This window comes from Candoia aspera, chromosome 1, assembly GCF_035149785.1.
Source record: "Candoia aspera isolate rCanAsp1 chromosome 1, rCanAsp1.hap2, whole genome shotgun sequence".
In the NCBI taxonomy this organism is placed as follows: Eukaryota; Metazoa; Chordata; class Lepidosauria; order Squamata; family Boidae; genus Candoia; species Candoia aspera.
In genome coordinates, this window is record NC_086153.1 from 60,115,940 (window position 1) to 60,133,365 (window position 17,426).

Genomic DNA, 17,426 nt, shown 5'->3' on the forward strand with positions numbered 1-17,426 from the left:
ACAAGATTTGGAATTTTAAGATAATATGGGCAAGAAATGACTGGATATCGATTTTGAATTGTGATATACTATGTACATTAGCGAAAGCTAAAGGGGGAGACGTAGATGAAAGATCCTGACAGATTAATCAGATAAAGTTAGCTGTTTCCCAGAATCACCAAGGGACACATTTCCCAGTATTTTACCAGAATGTTTCTTGAGACTTTATATATCTTGGTTGCTAAGATTTCATATTTATTTATCCATTGCACTGATGTCCCATCTTTTGTCTGAGAGCTCAAGGCAGCTTATATGGGGGATTCTTCTAATTTTATTCCAACAGTAACCACATGAGGTGGACGAGTGAGCTGAGGAGTCAATGATGGATCTAATATCATTCTGAAAGCTTTCTGGTTAAATCCAAATTCAACACCTTATCCACTACACCAGTGTTTTTCAAACTTAGCAACATTAAGATGTGTGGACTTCAACTCCCAGAATTTCCCAGCCAGCAGAAGTCCACACATCTTAAAGTTGCTAAGTTTGAAAACTTAGTGCACTACACTATATGGGCTCTTCTTTAGAAAAATGGAATTGTTGAGTTACATGCAATTATCTGGCTGTGTTGAAGGAACGTAATGAGAAATTCTTTATCATTAATCCCAATAGAGATAGGTATCATCTGCACATGGAAGCTCCTCTTCCTAGTGGTAAGACAGCCAGCCACAGATTGACCATTTTATCATACAGTATATTTGTCACAACTCTTTATAGTCATCCACATGGTATTCAGCATATCTGGTAGCAATGAACTTGGTGAGTTCATTATGGAATCATTATGGAGTCCCATCAGCTAATAATAGAATTATGGATGTTTCTTATCTGTGACTGCCATGGTTCACTTTGTATTTTAAATCTGCCACCTCCAGCCATTCTTGTTCCATCTGCCCAAGGGTTGGAAGATGTAACTTCCATGGTGTATTTTGACCCAGGCTGCTTCTTATACAGTGTATGATCTATCTATCCAATGATCCATCCAACTCCAGCATTATTTACTCTGATGGGAGGTGGCTTGACTAAATCTCTAGAAAACATCTTTCTTAGTTCTCCTATCTGAAAGCTTTTAGGTTCAGGATGTGCAACTGGCAGCCTTAGGGTCACATGGAATCTATGGTCTCATTTTATGGAAGCCTTCAGTCAGCTGTTGGAATCTCTCTGCAGCTGGTCAATTCAGTTGTCTGGCAAGGATTAATTACCTTTTTTTTCTGATGGCTGCTAAACATGCTTGTGTGTAAGAGAGAGAGAAGGAAAGTATGAGAGAATAAGCAAGAGAAGAGGAAATCAACAAATGAATGGACCCACACAGTTTTGGTTCTGGGCTCACTCACTATTGACTTCAGCTTCATTTAGTCGTGGCATGCACCCTCCAAATAACTTTATTGTAGGAATATGGTCCTACTGTGCAGGTGTGAGATTAGAGACAGCAGGTGTAAAATGTAGACTCTTTGAAATGTAGGATTTGTAAAAATAAATAAAGGTTATTGACTGGATTTATGCATCCTGCTAAGCTATGAAGTATTTTATAAACCATAGCTTATGACTTCATGTGGTGCATAAAGTGAGCCAGTAGTTGCTTATGCAGTAAACTCTGATTTAACTGTGGCTTAGGATGACATGTGAACTGTGATGTCATTTACACTAAGTCTTGAGATTTTACATAAGTAGCACCGTAATATTGTAACATAATCATGAACATGGCATCAATTCACATGTTAGCAAGACAGCAAAATTAGCTGTGGCATTTCAAGTTACGAAATATATTAGTATCATTTGACTAGTGACTCCTGCTCTGCTGATCTCAGAGAATAGCAATGACTATGATTACTCATAGTCTTTACTTGGCATATGTGGTACATTCTCTATATGCACAAAATTTCTAATACAGAAGTTACATGTTATGCTAAGCCAGGACACAGTTCGTTCAATTTTTGGCTTATATAGATGCAGCCTTTGTGGTTTCTAAATCATGGGTTGTGGCATGTCATTGTGTGAATCTAACAAATGTTGATTTATCCAAGGATCCATTGATAACAGTGGTGTAGCATGCCATGTGGGCCATGCCATTGTATGTAGGTTTCTCCATGATAAAGCTTAATAAACTGCATGGAACTTTACTTTTTATAGACTGGAACAGCTCTATAATAAATAATGTCTCTAGTTGCCTTTGGGTTGATAACTGGGAATTTTTAAAAAAATTATTTTATTTTCTATCCTGCCCTTATTATTTTTATAAATAACTCAAGGCAGCGAACATACCCATTAGTCCTTCCTCCTCCTATTTTACCCACAACAACAACCCTGTGAGGTGAGTTGGGCTGAGAGACAGTGACTGGCCCAAGGTCACCCAGCCAGCTCTTATGCCTAAGGCAGGACTAGAACTCTCGGTCTCCTGGTTTCTAGCCCAGCACCTTAACCACTAGACCAAACTGGCTCTCAAATCAAAGCAAGCTCTTACTAAATAGCAGGTAGGAGAAGTCAGGTGCATTCTGATGCAGAAAACTGCATTTGTATAGCATCCTTTTGCCTTTAAATACTTAAAAAGCAGAAGCCTTTATAGCCCAGCTGGTGGCTATCCTTATCTACTGCTATCACCATATTAAAATTCTTGAAGGATGGAAGAATTGACTGCTTAACTGAATGAAATCATGAAAGGAGGGAAAGTGAATAAAATCATTTAGACATCTTCCTGATGTGCTGCCAAACTGAAGTCTCCCCAAAAGAAGTATAATATTGCTGGAGCATCCATCCCAGCTATACTGTGACATAATATCACTAAAGATTAATGCAGTACAAAAGAGATCATAGATCCACATATTTGAGTCCACTGGAGTTGGGCGGCCAATAAATTTCAATAAATAAAATGAATAAATAAAAATATTATTTTCAAAAAAATGGGGAAGACTGCTTCCATGTTGGCCAAATTTATGCAAAAATGTCAGTAGGGGCAGGGGCTCTGCAAACTCCTACCTACTGTGAAGGGCCAGTGTGCTGATTCATTAGCATATTTAGTTCCTTCATGCAGCATGAGCAATTAAACAAATCTGAAATGTTCAGTATGCTGTTCCAACCAATAAACCCAGCTTTTTTATAATCCAGGTTGCTAAGCTTAGTTTTATCATTCCCAGTTTAAACAACATTCTAATTTATTTTATTTATTGTATTTTTCCACCACCCATCTCGAAAACAGCTCTGGTTTGTTGTTCCACAGTTCTCATTTAACAGGATGAGACAAATGGAAATGAACAGATCACACATTTATAAGAGGATTTCCTGGAATCCAGGTTTATTATTTATTATATATGTCAATCTAGAGCTGAAGTTTATGAAATACTTATTTATTTATTTATTTATATTTCAAATTTCCATCACCGCCCATCTCCCCCCAAAATACTTAGCATCCTGTCCCCTCTCTCCCAGTAAATATGCACTGGACTGCAATTTTAATCACCCAGACATTTTGCTGCAGGTCTAAGATGATGTTTAAAGAGTGATGGCTACCTGTGAGTAGGTCTGAGGAAGACCTGTATGTGTGTACTTTCCTCAGACATATACAGTCAGTGTTTCTCAACCTTGGCAACTTTAAGCTGTGTGGACTTCCCAGAACTGAAGCCAGCATGGGTAATTCTGGGAGTTGAAGTCCACACAGAAAGGCATTGCAATTTCAACAGCAAGAATAGTTTATACCATGTTGGTGTGGATCTAATTAATGGGTTTGAACAGAAGCAACAGGAATCTTTCTTAGTGTTGTCGTATGGCTTTGACACTAAACATTTTATTGGGATCCCAAGGATATTTTCAGATAGCTTTGTTTGTTGGATTTCTCAAGTTTGTTATCAGTATAGGAGAGATCTTGAGGTACAAGCTCTGTGACTAGAAGCAATTAAGATTTATGGCCTTTTTCCTGTGTACCTAAACATAACCTCAAGATTAATATTTACCTTGAATATTGTTATTCTCTGTTTTACTATGGCTAAGAAATCAGAATTTCACCTAGAAAAGGCAAAGGCCAGTTACCTTCAAAACAATAGCATTCCTGACTCACTCCATTCTCAACTTTAGCTTTCTCTTTTAAAAAAAAAAAAAAAAGCTTTGATTCAAATGTGATTTACAGCATGCATTGTAATCTTGCTTAGTCCAATGGGTTTATTCCTAGCCAAGTATGTTCGGCTTGCATCCTTAGACAAGCCATCTTTGGCTTTATGTTTGGCTTCATGTTCATGTGAATGAAAAAGGATTGTGATTAGACTGCATATGCTGGCCAGGCTCCCTATGTCCTGTGTGCACAGGTTCTACCCTCTAGAACTTCTCATATTTGGTTGAATGTAACTAAAATTCCATTCTTTATCTTATTATTCTTGGCAAGGTTTAAGATTTGTGGCAGTAGGGTTATCCCAAGCATGCCCAAGCTCACTTTAGCCTCCATATGTTTGGGCAAATAAGAAGAGGGCTAAAATACTAACATAGCAAAAGATGATCACATACAGATAAGGAATGAAACAGTTCTAATTTGAAGGAGATTTTGTGAGTTTATTATATTAAGTGGACAGTTGTTCCAAAGTACATGTCATTCATAGCCATCACTAAAGATACTGGAAAGAGATGCAAGCATTCACTTGCAGCACAGGTAAGGCTAACCTGGAGAAATGATATGGAAGTATACATGCGAGTCTTCATTCCGGTGTTTCCATGTGTCTGGCTGCTTTAGACATCTTCACATATGTTTATGTAAAGATTTAAAAGGTGGTAATAAATCACTGTTCCTTCACAATCATTAGATGATTGCTATATGTAAAACAGCAATAATTTTATTAATGTCATTGTGTTTATAATATATTGTGCAAGCATCCTTGGTAACCCTGGGATTACCAATATAAACTACCTTCCAATTCTATGATTTTATGATCTATGGGGAAGAGCTGTCACAATTATGCCAATGGCATCAATACTTCTTTCAGTGATATACTAATGAATCTTGCCTTTTCAGCTTTGCGAGTAAGTCAATAGATGTGCCAAAGCGGTATCTAAAATGCTAGATGCAGACAAATAAACCTTTCAGTCTTGATAAGATGGAAATGCTGTCCAAACAGAAGGTTACATTCCTTTGTTAGACCTTCAGCTTCTATAATCCCTTGCCAGCATAGCATCAGGTTGGGGAAGACAGGAGAAATGATGAATTGAAAACATATGGAGACACCAGGTTGCTATTCATTGCTCTAAAGGGTCAAGTTCTTATTATCCAAGAAGTCTATGCAATAAATAAACTCATGAGAAATGTTCTAGCCACAATGACAGTCTGCTCATCTCATGAAAAAGTAAGATAGCATAAAACAAGACAAACTCTTACCTAATCCAGTGTGTAAAAATGCAGCCCATAGATCATAAAATCATAGAATTGGGAGGTAGTTTAGAGGTAATCTAATGCACCCTCTGCTTGGTACAGGATCTACTACAGCATCTCTGACAGATGACCATCCTGCCACTGTTTGATGATCTTTATCAAAGGAGAACTCACTACAGTGGATCCCAAGTGTATCTTCTCTTTCAAGGATCTCAGGAGGTTCTGTAACTCCAGTTTTCTCAGTTTAGTCTCTCCACTAGTCTGATCCATTATCCATTGTTCCTTGATATAGAATCAGATGAGAAGCAGCTCATTCTAAATTTTGTCAGTATTACTGTAAAACAACTGAAACTGTTTCCTACCAGTCATATAGCCACAATCTAATGTCTGTGAAATAAGAGCAGCATTCTTGGTGGCCATCCTGTATGACTAGACAGAAAGGACTGGAATTCCACAAGCCACTAATGGAAATTGGGGACATTTGAATGATCCACCATATCAATACTGGAAGTTCTAACAAAATCACAATTGGCCTTACAGATTGTGCTTTAGAACACACATTTGCTTCTTAGCAGTCACATTTCTCTAAACTCAAGACGCTCGTTAACATTATGCCAGCTCCATCCCAGTCAACAGGGAGTCCAACTTTAATGGCAAAAGTAGTTCTAGGTGGCTTTAATGGAACTGCTTATTTATTATATTTCTTTCTATGGAACTCAGAGTCTGGTATACTGCTTTTTTTTAGTTTACCCCATTTTTATCCCCATAACAACGGTTGGAGTTAGATTTGGGTGAGAGTTTTGGCTCTTTGCCTTTCTGTGTTACTATAGGGTAAATGGATCAAGAAGGAAAGAGTTTTATTTCTAGAAATTGGCCTGCATCTTTGTAAATAACCTTTATTTAACAAACCAGCCTATCCATTAATTAAGATCATAGAAGATATCCCTTCCTGAAGGCCTTCAGAAGGAGAGGACCATTCTGTGGCAGGGCCTCATTTCTTAAATCTGCTTCTGGGATTTACGTTGTATTTTAGGTGCCATTTAATTAGGGGTTTTTCCCTTGCCTGCACATTGTAATTGCTTTTTAACTATGATATGGTTTCAGCTGTTCACTCTTTGCTTTATCTTTTATTTTCTTTATACACTGCCTTGAGATCTGCTTCTCTGAGGGATGAGCAATAGAGAATCCTTTAAAATAAAGTCCATTCTCTTAAGGTTTGGTTGGTAGTTTGTCACTCAAAGTTATATTCATTATTACAAAATTATATAGCAGGAATTCTGCTAGTTCCTTAAAGGGGAATGGTGGGGTGGGGGTGGGGGTGGGGGTGGGGGTGGGGGCAACATATTAAATTCCTGTCAAGTCAGCTAAACAGAGAATATTAACTAATTTTCAAAGGAAAGTTACTTATCTTGACTCAGAACTAAGGCCAAGTTCAGGGGAACTTATTCCAGGAAAGCGTGGATAGAATTGCAGCTTTGGACCACCTTGTGGGCAGAAATCCTCATCCTTTACATCTCTTTTTTTAATCTTTTTCACAGAGTATCATCCAAGCCTACAAGAGTGGCCTTTACCTTAAAGGAAATACAAGCCTGGGCAGATGGGACTTTGCCGGCTCCTTCTTTTTCTCGGTTTCTGCAGTAACAACCATCGGTAGGAGTCACGGTGTACTTGTTTGGAGAAAATGATGTAAAATAAGTTACAGTACGAAACAAAGCCTTTTTACCCCATTCCATAGCAGAGAGGTACACCTGAAGAAGGAAAGCCTTGGAATATTCCTCATCTTTCTCCTGCTGCTTTGCTTTGTGTTCAGTGGAAAACTTAACTAAAATGCATGATAATCCACAAATAATCTCTGCTGTGACTCTAAAGGAATCTTTGCATTTAAGTTGCACATTTTTAGCTATGCATATAGTGTAACCGCCCAGAGGCCTCCGACAGGAGGAGATGGGCAGGGATAAATTAGATAAACAAACAAACAAATAAATAAATCAGCTCAGTCATCCACATAGTACCGGCAGGGGGCAGTGAAGATTTCACTCAAAGCAAATGCCAGTTTCAGAAAAGGACTGTCACAGGACTGTAACCCCAATAACTAGGAACATATGCCAGATCATACCAAAAGCTGATTGAATCCAGTTCTTTTTTCCAGCTATGACCCATCAAGTGCCTCTGAGAAACCTACAAGCAGGAAATGCAGGACATGGTTTTAACTGCTGCAGTTTTTTAGCCACCAGCATTTAGAAGCATAATGCCTCCTCCTAGTCTGGAATTAGCATACAACCAGCACAATTAGTAGTCACTGATACTGTTTTTATTTGATTTGATTTGCTTACTTGCCTAAAAGAGATTATTAGCTATGCTGTTTGCATTTTAAAAGGCATTCCTTAAATAGGGCAAGGTGTTGCCTTTGAAGAGAGCTCGGTATTGAAATGGCAGGCTTGGGTTGCACATCATAAATTCAAACCCAGACAGGACTGGTACATACTCCTACACTGCATCTACCTGGTGCATCTCTGCCAATCGTGACTAAATGGAAAAGGAAATCTCTGTCTCTGGTTTATTTAACATTAATGCTAAATGCTAAATAAATCAGACTGGAATCCCTGGCATCTTGCTCACCTTTCACGCCAAAATCTTGGTTTATAAATCTAAGAAATTTTTAAGAAAGTAACATGCTAAGAGATCTTGGCCATGAGAGTTTTTGATCCAAACCCATGGGGAGTGGCCTAGATAGGGCAAAATGTGCTGCTCACCACAAACAACTGATCCTTGATTATGGCTGTTTGATGTTTGTTCACAGCCTTGAAGACTCAAATATTATCTTGGATACTCTGTCCCCTTTGAATACACAAATAATCTGAATGTGGGCTACAGAGGACAAATCGTTCACCAAAGACATGGCCTAGGGTGGTAATACATTCCCGTCTTCGTATCATATTACTCGGTCCTTTCAATGGCTGATTTTTTTCTCTTTGTAGGTAAATGCAGGCACATACATACAGTTTCTCTGATTGTGAACAATATCAGTAACATTGCTATTTCAGGCTACAGGATCTGAGGAGGTGTATATTTTTCCCTCACTCTGCAGCTTGCTCTTTTTGTGCTGTTTGTTGTCTGTCATATTTTGAATGCAGGCATGTGGACACTCATCCTGGGTGGATGTAAAATCTATGCTATGCACAACAGAGAACCCAATAAAGAGCAAAAGAGTAAGGAAGAGTCAGCCTGTGGGCCTCACGGCTCTCCCCTTCCTATGTCGTAAAAGGAAAACAGCTGTATGCCATGCATCTCTGTATCCATGTCTACCTACCAAGATCTAGTTTAAGATGTATGAATTGGGCCTCAAAGGGATATTGTGCAGCAGGTCTTACATGGGAAAAAAATCAGCAACGTGCATGGCATTTTAACTCTTGGCTTTGTACCTAACAAGTCACAAGATGGCAGTGCTATCTTACTCTGCATTCTCTAGGAGTTTAATGATTAATCATCATTTGAACAGCACATTTGACTCAAATAAGACTAAATTAGAGGACTTGAAGCATACCATGGACTGTATTCTGTGCTTCCCCAAATTATGCTTTTTCCATGCACAATTGCATTGGGATATATGCAGAAAACTCCTTTTCTGAAAATTCTTGGGATACATAAACTAAACTTCTACTTCTCATGCAGCTATTCCAGTGTTTTAAAAATCTAACTATTGACTCCCAGTTAAGCACATAAATCCTTAAAGAGGCTAACAGCAACCATTTTTCAAGCACTTGAAGGGAAGTTTAAATGAAGCCATTTGGAAAATGAAAACATTTAACTGCTGCCAGTTCACTTCTGAGAACAGAAGTGCAGCATCTGTAGCCCTTTGAAAAGTTAACACCCAATTCAATGTTTTTAATAGAAGAGTTTGTCAATCCAATTGTCAAGAGTTTACAGCTGTGAATTGAAGCAGCCTTCCTATGATTTTCAGCTTTGGCAGCCAGATGAAAATGTTTACTTGTCTGGGGCAGACTTGCTTGCTTTCCTTAAGTCTGAGCCTTCAAGGGAACAGATTAATGTTCTCAGAAAACTAAGATTCTCTAAACTGTGTAGCTTCTACTCAGCAGAATCCTTCTAAACAGAAGGAAATCTGAAATCTTTTGCTTGAGCCAGCTCAGACAGAACAATGGCAGCAGGAGTATTAGAACCATCCTTTCAGTCAGCTTTGTAAAACAAAGATTTTGAAAGTGTACCGCAAGTGTGCACTTGAATGCAGATCTCACTAGCTGCATAGATCCAGGCTCCTTAGTCCATCTGTGGCAGTCTTTGTGAGTGACACTTGCTGAGTGGCTGTTGAAGGTGAATCCAAGGGTAGATCCACTTTCTGCATTGGATTGAGCTGTGTCAAAGGCATGTGCAATCTTCAGCTCAAGCCGGCCTGGGCTGAGCCTCTCCGTTCATAGTTTACACCATTGAGACATTATGGAATTTGGAGAGAGATTAAACAGAAGAAAAATGCTTGACTCTTCCATGTTGCTTTATGAAGAGTTTTAGTATAGGGTCCATTCTTGTGTCTGGGAACATGCATTTGAAAGAAAGATCAGAGCGTAATACATAAAATGAGGTTTCGGATTTGGGTCTGCCACAATTATTATCACTTTGTAGACACTAGATGGCAGCACAGGGTTAATGGGAAAGTTTAGCATTTGGTCATTAGTGTTCCAGGAATCAAATATATAATCATACACCCTCTTTCCTATGTCTGCTGATTATGAAACAGTTGAAGTTACTGAGATAATAAAAGCATTATACCAAACCCACTAACTGCATCTCTAAAATAAGGTTAAAATTTAGCTGTTTGTGGATCTGGAAAATAAAAAAGTTGTCCTGGTCCAGCTTACAAGGCTATCCCATCTAGCAATCTGTTTCCCCTGCTGGTCTACCAGATGTCCTGGGAAGCCTCTACACATGACGTTAACCCAGTAGCCTTCACTGTCAGTTTTCCACCCGCTGCCTTTGGTTCTGAAGAAAGAGCATAAAGCTATTGTGGCTAATTACCACAAGTAGCTTTAAGGAGGAAATCCTTTTTAATTTTGGGGTGCGGTGTAACTTAGGTCTTGTTGGGATATGATTTTCAGGAAGTTCAGTTGACCATATTCATTATTCATAATTGAATTGATTAGACTTTACCATACAATACGTGACAAAATAATACATTATATCCTAATCTGCCAAATTAATGTAATACAAAAGAGGTGGGCATGCTCATTGTATTTTAGAATGGGAACTGAGTTTTGGGAAAATCTGGGAAGAGCTGGAGTTATCCAAGAGTTCTGAAAACTTCAGAAATAAACTGGTAGATCTCTTCTAAATTAATTTACCTTCCCCTGCATATTCCCAGCCATATTAAGTTGGGCGTAGGGGGAGAAAAGAAAGGAAACTAGCTGATGAACAGAGCGGTAGAAATCACATGCCATTCCTGAGCTGTTCATCACTCTCTGTAATGTGCTTGGTATATCCTGCCAGCAGAAATGATAGGAAGGTTGTTCCCTACATATGTATTCTTTCTGATCAAAGGAAGAATCAGCACAGAAGCTGTTTCAATAGGTATTCTTTTCTGATGTGTGTGTATTAGAGCCACCCCATCTGGGCTGCAAAATATTGGATGACCACTGGATGGACACAAAGAAATGCTGAACATTAGAAGTCTTTTCTTCCCTCTACTGGTCATCTGGATTTTTACAGTCCATATATGATAGCTTTAATGCGTGTATGCAGTACACCGTGACTCTCTGGAACATTTTATGGGCCTGTAACTAGTCCAATGGTAATACATAATCTTTGTTCCCTGTTAACATACAAAGATTGCTTGCATTACTCAGTCAACATCTCAAAAAGATTGCCTTGTGCTTAAATCTCAGAAATACTTGGAGCTGAGCTTAAGAGACATTTTAGAACTGTCCATTGAGTTTAGATATGCTTGTGCCAGCAATAGCAGCAGCTGGTTGGAAGCAGGGATTGGTACAGTGTATGGATGGGAGAACTGGAGAAAGGATAAGGTCATTCTCTTAAGACTCTTTAGGGCAGTGTTTCTCAACCTTGGCAACTTTAAGATGTGTAGACTTCAACTTGCAGAATTCTCCAGCCAGCATATGGCTTAGTGAGTGATAGGTAGGAACAGACAAGTGAGATGAAAAATTCTAGGATCCAGTACAGTGTGGCTTAGTTCACACAACCAACTAAGCCAAAAATAAACTATGTCAGAGCTTTTTGGTTGCTGTGTGAACCATATAAATTTAATAAATAAAGAAAACAAACCTTTCTGAATTAGGACTTATGGGTTAGTGCAGAATTCCTTAAAATTTTCAAGACCAGAGAATGCTAATTTATACATTTTTTTAAAAATAAGGAACTCCTATTACTGTTTCTTTAAAAAGGAAACAAATAAAAGGAATGTTGAAATAAAACATCTTTAAATAATATTCTTTATTTTTTCCTTACCTTTAATATATTAATTAGAAATCTTAATGGGATGCATGAGCTAGAATATGATGATGTATTTCATAACTGTTGGGAGTGAGTGCTGAACAAACCTTAGGCTTCATGTTACACTCTGTTTCAGTATGTGTCCTTGGTTGGAGTAAGTGTTTACAATCCAATTTTCACAAAGATATGTTGAAGAGGAAGATAGTAAGACCTACAATGATTCTGAAGGTACTTGCAGAATATCGTCAAGTTGTTTAAAAAATGTTGGTGTTCCTTGGAAGATAGCTTAAAAATTAGTGTGTTGTGCAGACCCAGCCAATTGTAATACATCCAATAAAATTTTGTTAAACCATGGTTTAGTATAATATATGAATCTAGTTTGTGATCTGGCTTAGTTTTTAAGAAGTGGTGCATCCGTATGTTCTGTTGTCTGCCATGTTTGAACATGCCTAAACATTTGCTGACCTTTTTGCAGCCCCAGTGGACAATCCTACCTACCTAGCTTCTTTTTTCACAACCTGTACATCCACTAAAGTAATATATCAATAACAAAAGTGCCAACCCAGCTGATAATACTTTTTATTCTCAAACAGAGTAGTTGGCTTATATTATATTTACCTTGCCAGTCACCATGACCACTCTGTAGATCCAGTCTTACTGGATAAACATCTTACTCTTTTGTTTCAGAATCAAGTGACACCCTGAGTTAACTTTATAGAAGAACAGGCTGTAAAAACAAGGAGTCCAAAATGTCATATGGGATAGAACACTTCATTGATCAAATTGGAACAGCCCTCAGGTTATACTGAGTAACCAGGATTTTTGCCACAGCAACTTACATCACTTTATGCCTGAAGATCACCTTTCAGTTCTTTTGTTTAGGTTTTGTTCTGTTCTATATATAACTGAATTCACAGTTATTCCCAAGTTCATCATCCCACAAGCTCCCCATTCCATGACCGTAAGCTAACCAGTCTTGCAGAATGAACTTGCTTCCGCAAGGGCAGCTAATTGATCACAGAGGGGAAGTATTTGATGTAGGGCAGACTGCGGCAATTACATTTGAGCCAGGCAGAACATTCCTTCTGGTTGGTAGTGGAGGAAGTCCAAAGGTAGAAGAACTGCCTTCTCTAAAATAGCGAGCAGCTTCTGGTGGCAGAACAGAAAGGAAGATATTATTTTTCTTGCCTTTCCATTTGTTTGTTTGTTTTTACACCCTTAAATAGAGGTGAGGAAACCAGATGGAAGGGCTTTACTTCTTGTAGATTCATACTCTATTTCAGGGTGCCATCAGAACGACCCAACATCAGATACTCCCAAGAAAAATTGGTTATGAATCTATCTATAGCTGTATGGAAGGAATTTACAAGCTTCCCTTTTTTTTTCCAGTCTTGAAGAAATCCAAAAATCCCAATGGCCTCGGTTTGGCATGCCAAGAACTATAGGAGTGCAGTCTAAATATCTGGAAAATCATTATGGTGCTCATTCACAAAGTAGTGGTGATAATTCAAACATCCTGGCCCTTGTAAACAAGTTAATATATGTACTAGAATAAATGTTTCATTTCACTGATGCAAGCCACAGGTGACCCAACTGAACTTTTTGATAAAACTGCAATTCAACAATTTAATACTCACCACCAAGAGGTGCTAAGTAAATATCTGCAAAAGTTCCAAAACAGCAATTTCAAAGTGCTACTCTTCAATAAGATAGGAATAAGAAATTATTATATTGGCAGATGTTGCCTAGCCTAATTTTAAAGAGCCTTTTGTATAAAAAATGCCAAATTAGATCATTAGCTTTGTCTAAGTATGGGCCATTGCTCTATTCTGTGCCTTACTCTTCAAACATGAGATAAATGGAAGGGAAAATGTATTTAGGATTTTTAGGGTCATTCTAATTTCTTGCTTGAAAGAAAATCAAAGTTATGAATGAAGTGTCATTGGATTACATTGGTCTGAGCTTTGGGAGTTTATGGACATCCTGTATGCATCTTCTTTTTGCACCCTGAGGCTGCTTTTAAAACTGGTTTTTAAAATATACCATATCATTTTCCCACATAATCCAGTTTTAGAACAGCTTCTATTTGTGTATTGTGGATTGATGTCATAATTGTCCTTTTAGTACAGGGCTTGCTATCTTCACCCCTTGTGCTAACAAAAGTGCATGCCAATATAAACGAAACTGATCAAAGAAAATCATACTTGTGGTGTAGTAGTACAGACCTTCTGAGTTTCACCCTTCTAGAGAGCTTCATGCAAAATTCTTTCATGATGTTAAAAATGGAACTAAATTTTATTGGGGTCACAGGTGGAAATTTGTAGTAAAATCTCATTTGGACTGTGTTACTGCACAATGCAACTGGGTGGAGAGTCATAACTTTGAATTCTGTTCCAAAATTTTAAAGCCTTAAATCTAGCTTCTTGGATGAGGCTAGGCTACAACTAGGCACAACTTTCCCACTCCCAGAGTTTGTAACATAGAGAAAAAATCAATCATGCAAAAAATAGTTTTCTAAAGTAATACATCTGAAGGAAAAATGAACTATTCTTTGCTTTATTGATCTATCCAGAATTTTAAAAAAAGTAAATAAGTAAGGGACGCGGTGGCGCTGCGGGTTAAACCGCTGAGCTGTCGATCGGAAGGTCGGCGGTTCGAAACCGCGCGGTGGGGTGAGCTCCCGCTGTTAGTCCCAGCTCCTGCTCACCTAGCAGTTCGAAAATATGCAAATGTGAGTAGATCAATAGGTACCGCTTCGGCGGGAAGGTAACGGCGTTCCGTGTCGTCATGCTGGCCACATGACCCGGAAGTGTCTACGGACAACGCCGGCTCTAAGGCTTAGAAACGGAGATGAGCACCACCCCCTAGAGTCGGACACGACTGGACTTTACGTCAAGGGAAACCTTTACCTTTACTTTAAATAACTAAGACTTCAGCAAAGGATTGTTATCTTGTCATGGTGCTGGAGCTTGAGCACCTCAATGATGCCATGAGCTAAACCATGAAGGGCCACCCAAGACAGGAAGGTCATGGCAGAGAGGTCAGACTAAATGCGATCCCTGGGGAAGGTAATGGCAACCCACCCCAGTATTCTTGCCGTGAAAACTAAATGGATCAGTACAACCAGAGATATGTTGGTATACCATTGGAAGATGAGACCCCCAGGTCGGAAGATGGTCAAAATGCAACTGGGGAGGAACAGAGGATGAGTTCAACTAGCCCCAGACGTGATGACGCAGCTAGCTCAAAGCCGAAAAGACGGCTAGCGGCCGACGGTGCTGGTGGTGAACGGCGAATCCGATGTTCTAAGGATCAACACACCATTGGAACCTGGAATGTAAGATCTATGAGCCAGGGCAAATTGGATGTGGTTATTGGGGAGATGTCAAGATTAAAGATACACATTCTGGGCGTCAGTGAACTGAAATGGACTGGAATGGGCCACTTCACATCAAATGACCACCAGATCTACTACTGTGGACAAGAGGACCACAGAAGAAATGGAGTAGCCTTCATAATTAATAGTAAAGTGGCTAAAGCAGTGCTTGGATACAATCCAAAAAACGATAGAATGATCTCAATTCGAATTCAGGGCAAGCCATCTAACATCACAGTGATCCAAATATACGCCCCAACCACAGATGCTGAAGAAGCTGAAGTAAGCAGTTCTATGAGGATCTGCAGCACCTACTGGACAACACACCTAAAAGAGATGTTATTTTCATCACAGGAGACTGGAATGCTAAGGTGGGCAGTCAAATGACACCTGGAATTACAGGTAAGCATGGCCTGGGAGAACAAAACGAAGCAGGACATAGGCTGATAGAATTTTGCCAAGACAACTCACTCTGCATAACAAACACTCTCTTCCAACAACCTAACAGACGGCTTTATACATGGACTTCACCAGATGGACAACACCGAAATCAGATTGACTACATCCTTTGCAGCCAAAGGTGGCGGACATCTATACAGTCGGTAAAAACAAGACCTGGAGCTGACTGTAGTTCCGATCACAAACTTCTTCTTGCACAATTTAGGATCAGACTAAAGAGATTAGGGAAGACCCACAGATCAGTTAGATATGAGCTCACTAATATTCCTAAGGAATATGCAGTGGAGGTGAAGAATTGATTTAAGGGACTGGACTTAGTAGATAGGGCCCCGGAAGAATTATGGACAGAAGTTCACAACATTGTTCAGGAGGCAGCAACAAAATACATCCCAAAGAAAGAGAAAACCAAGAAGGCAAAATGGCTGTCTGCTGAGACACTAGAAGTAGCCCAAGAAAGAAGGAAAGCAAAAGGCAACAGTGATAGGGGGAGATATGCCCAATTAAATGCAAAATTCCAGAGGTTAGCCAGAAGAGATAAGGAATTATTTTTAAACAAGCAATGCGTGGAAGTGGAAGAAGATAATAGAATAGGAAGGACAAGAGACCTCTTCCAGAAAATTAGAAACATCAGAGGTAAATTCCAGGCCAAAATGTGCATGATCAAAAACAAAGATGGCAAGGACGAGGTCTAATCGCCCGGTAATGGACCATTACCTTGCAGGAAGATAAACAGGGCGATGCCCGGGGCGAATGGGGCTGGACGGCCTCTCACCTATCAAGTCTTGATGGCCTGTCACTCCGTGGAACTCGTGGGGCACACCCGGGGAGTGTGGGGGTGGAGCGCTGTTTGGCGCGAGACTATTTAATTCAGCTTTTGGCACGCTTCCCTCACTCTCAGCTTTTTACTGGTGTGCATTCTATTCTAAATAAAAGCCAGAGCTTAAACTTGATTTAGAATCTGAGTCTTTTATTTGGTCTTAGGCATTCCTTACATAGTTACATTGAAATTCAAAAGTTAACTTTACATGTAAAGGACTTTTTCCCTCTCGTTTCTGTTATCCTTTAAAAAAAAAATTCTGTTCAATCATGTCGATTCTCGGAGACTGCCTGGATAAGACCCTGGTGTTTTCTTGGCAAGGCTTGTCAGAAGTGGTTTGCCATTGCCTCCTTCCTAGGGCTGAGAGAAAGTGACTGGCTCAAGGTCACCCAGCTGGCTTTGTGCCTAAGGGAGGACTAGAATTCACAGTTTCCCAGTTTCTAGCCTGATGCTTTAACTGCTACATCAAACTGGCTCTCTCTGTAATCCTAGTATTATAATATTTCTCCCATACATCTGTTCTTTTTTTGATGTTTGAGAATCTTCTGATCTCTTGGCTTTTACCCTATGTATGGCTTCTCATTGTCCCCCTTATCTGTAACATGATGGACAAAAATCTTATTAAACTGAAATTCTGCAAAGCCTGCAGATACTACTTTTGCCAGATACCATTAACATAGATTACAGCTACATTATCATGTTAATTCCTGTTATACCAATGAACTATTTTGTTCTTCCTCTTTCAGGCTATGGCAACTTGAGCCCCAGTACAGTAACTTCACAAGTGTTCTGCATCTTCTTTGCCCTCTTCGGGATCCCCTTAAACCTCATTCTTCTGAACAGGATAGGACAGCTGATGCTCTCTGGGGTGCATCTATGTGCCTTCTATCTGGGTGAGAAGTTCCACTGGCAGGTAAGAGGCGCAGGCATTCTTACTGGTC

At 39.3% G+C, this 17,426-nt stretch overlaps 1 protein-coding gene across 1 annotated transcript in view; it reads left to right on the forward strand.

Annotated features, from left to right (window-relative positions):
* Positions 1-17,426, forward strand: part of LOC134498631 (potassium channel subfamily K member 17-like) — a 33,774-nt gene that overhangs the window by 11,709 nt on the left and 4,639 nt on the right. The window contains exons 2-3 of the mRNA XM_063304791.1: positions 6,916-7,027; positions 17,232-17,398. Of these exons, the coding sequence (XP_063160861.1) occupies positions 6,916-7,027; positions 17,232-17,398 (279 nt within the window). The remainder of the gene's footprint in view (positions 1-6,915; positions 7,028-17,231; positions 17,399-17,426) is intronic.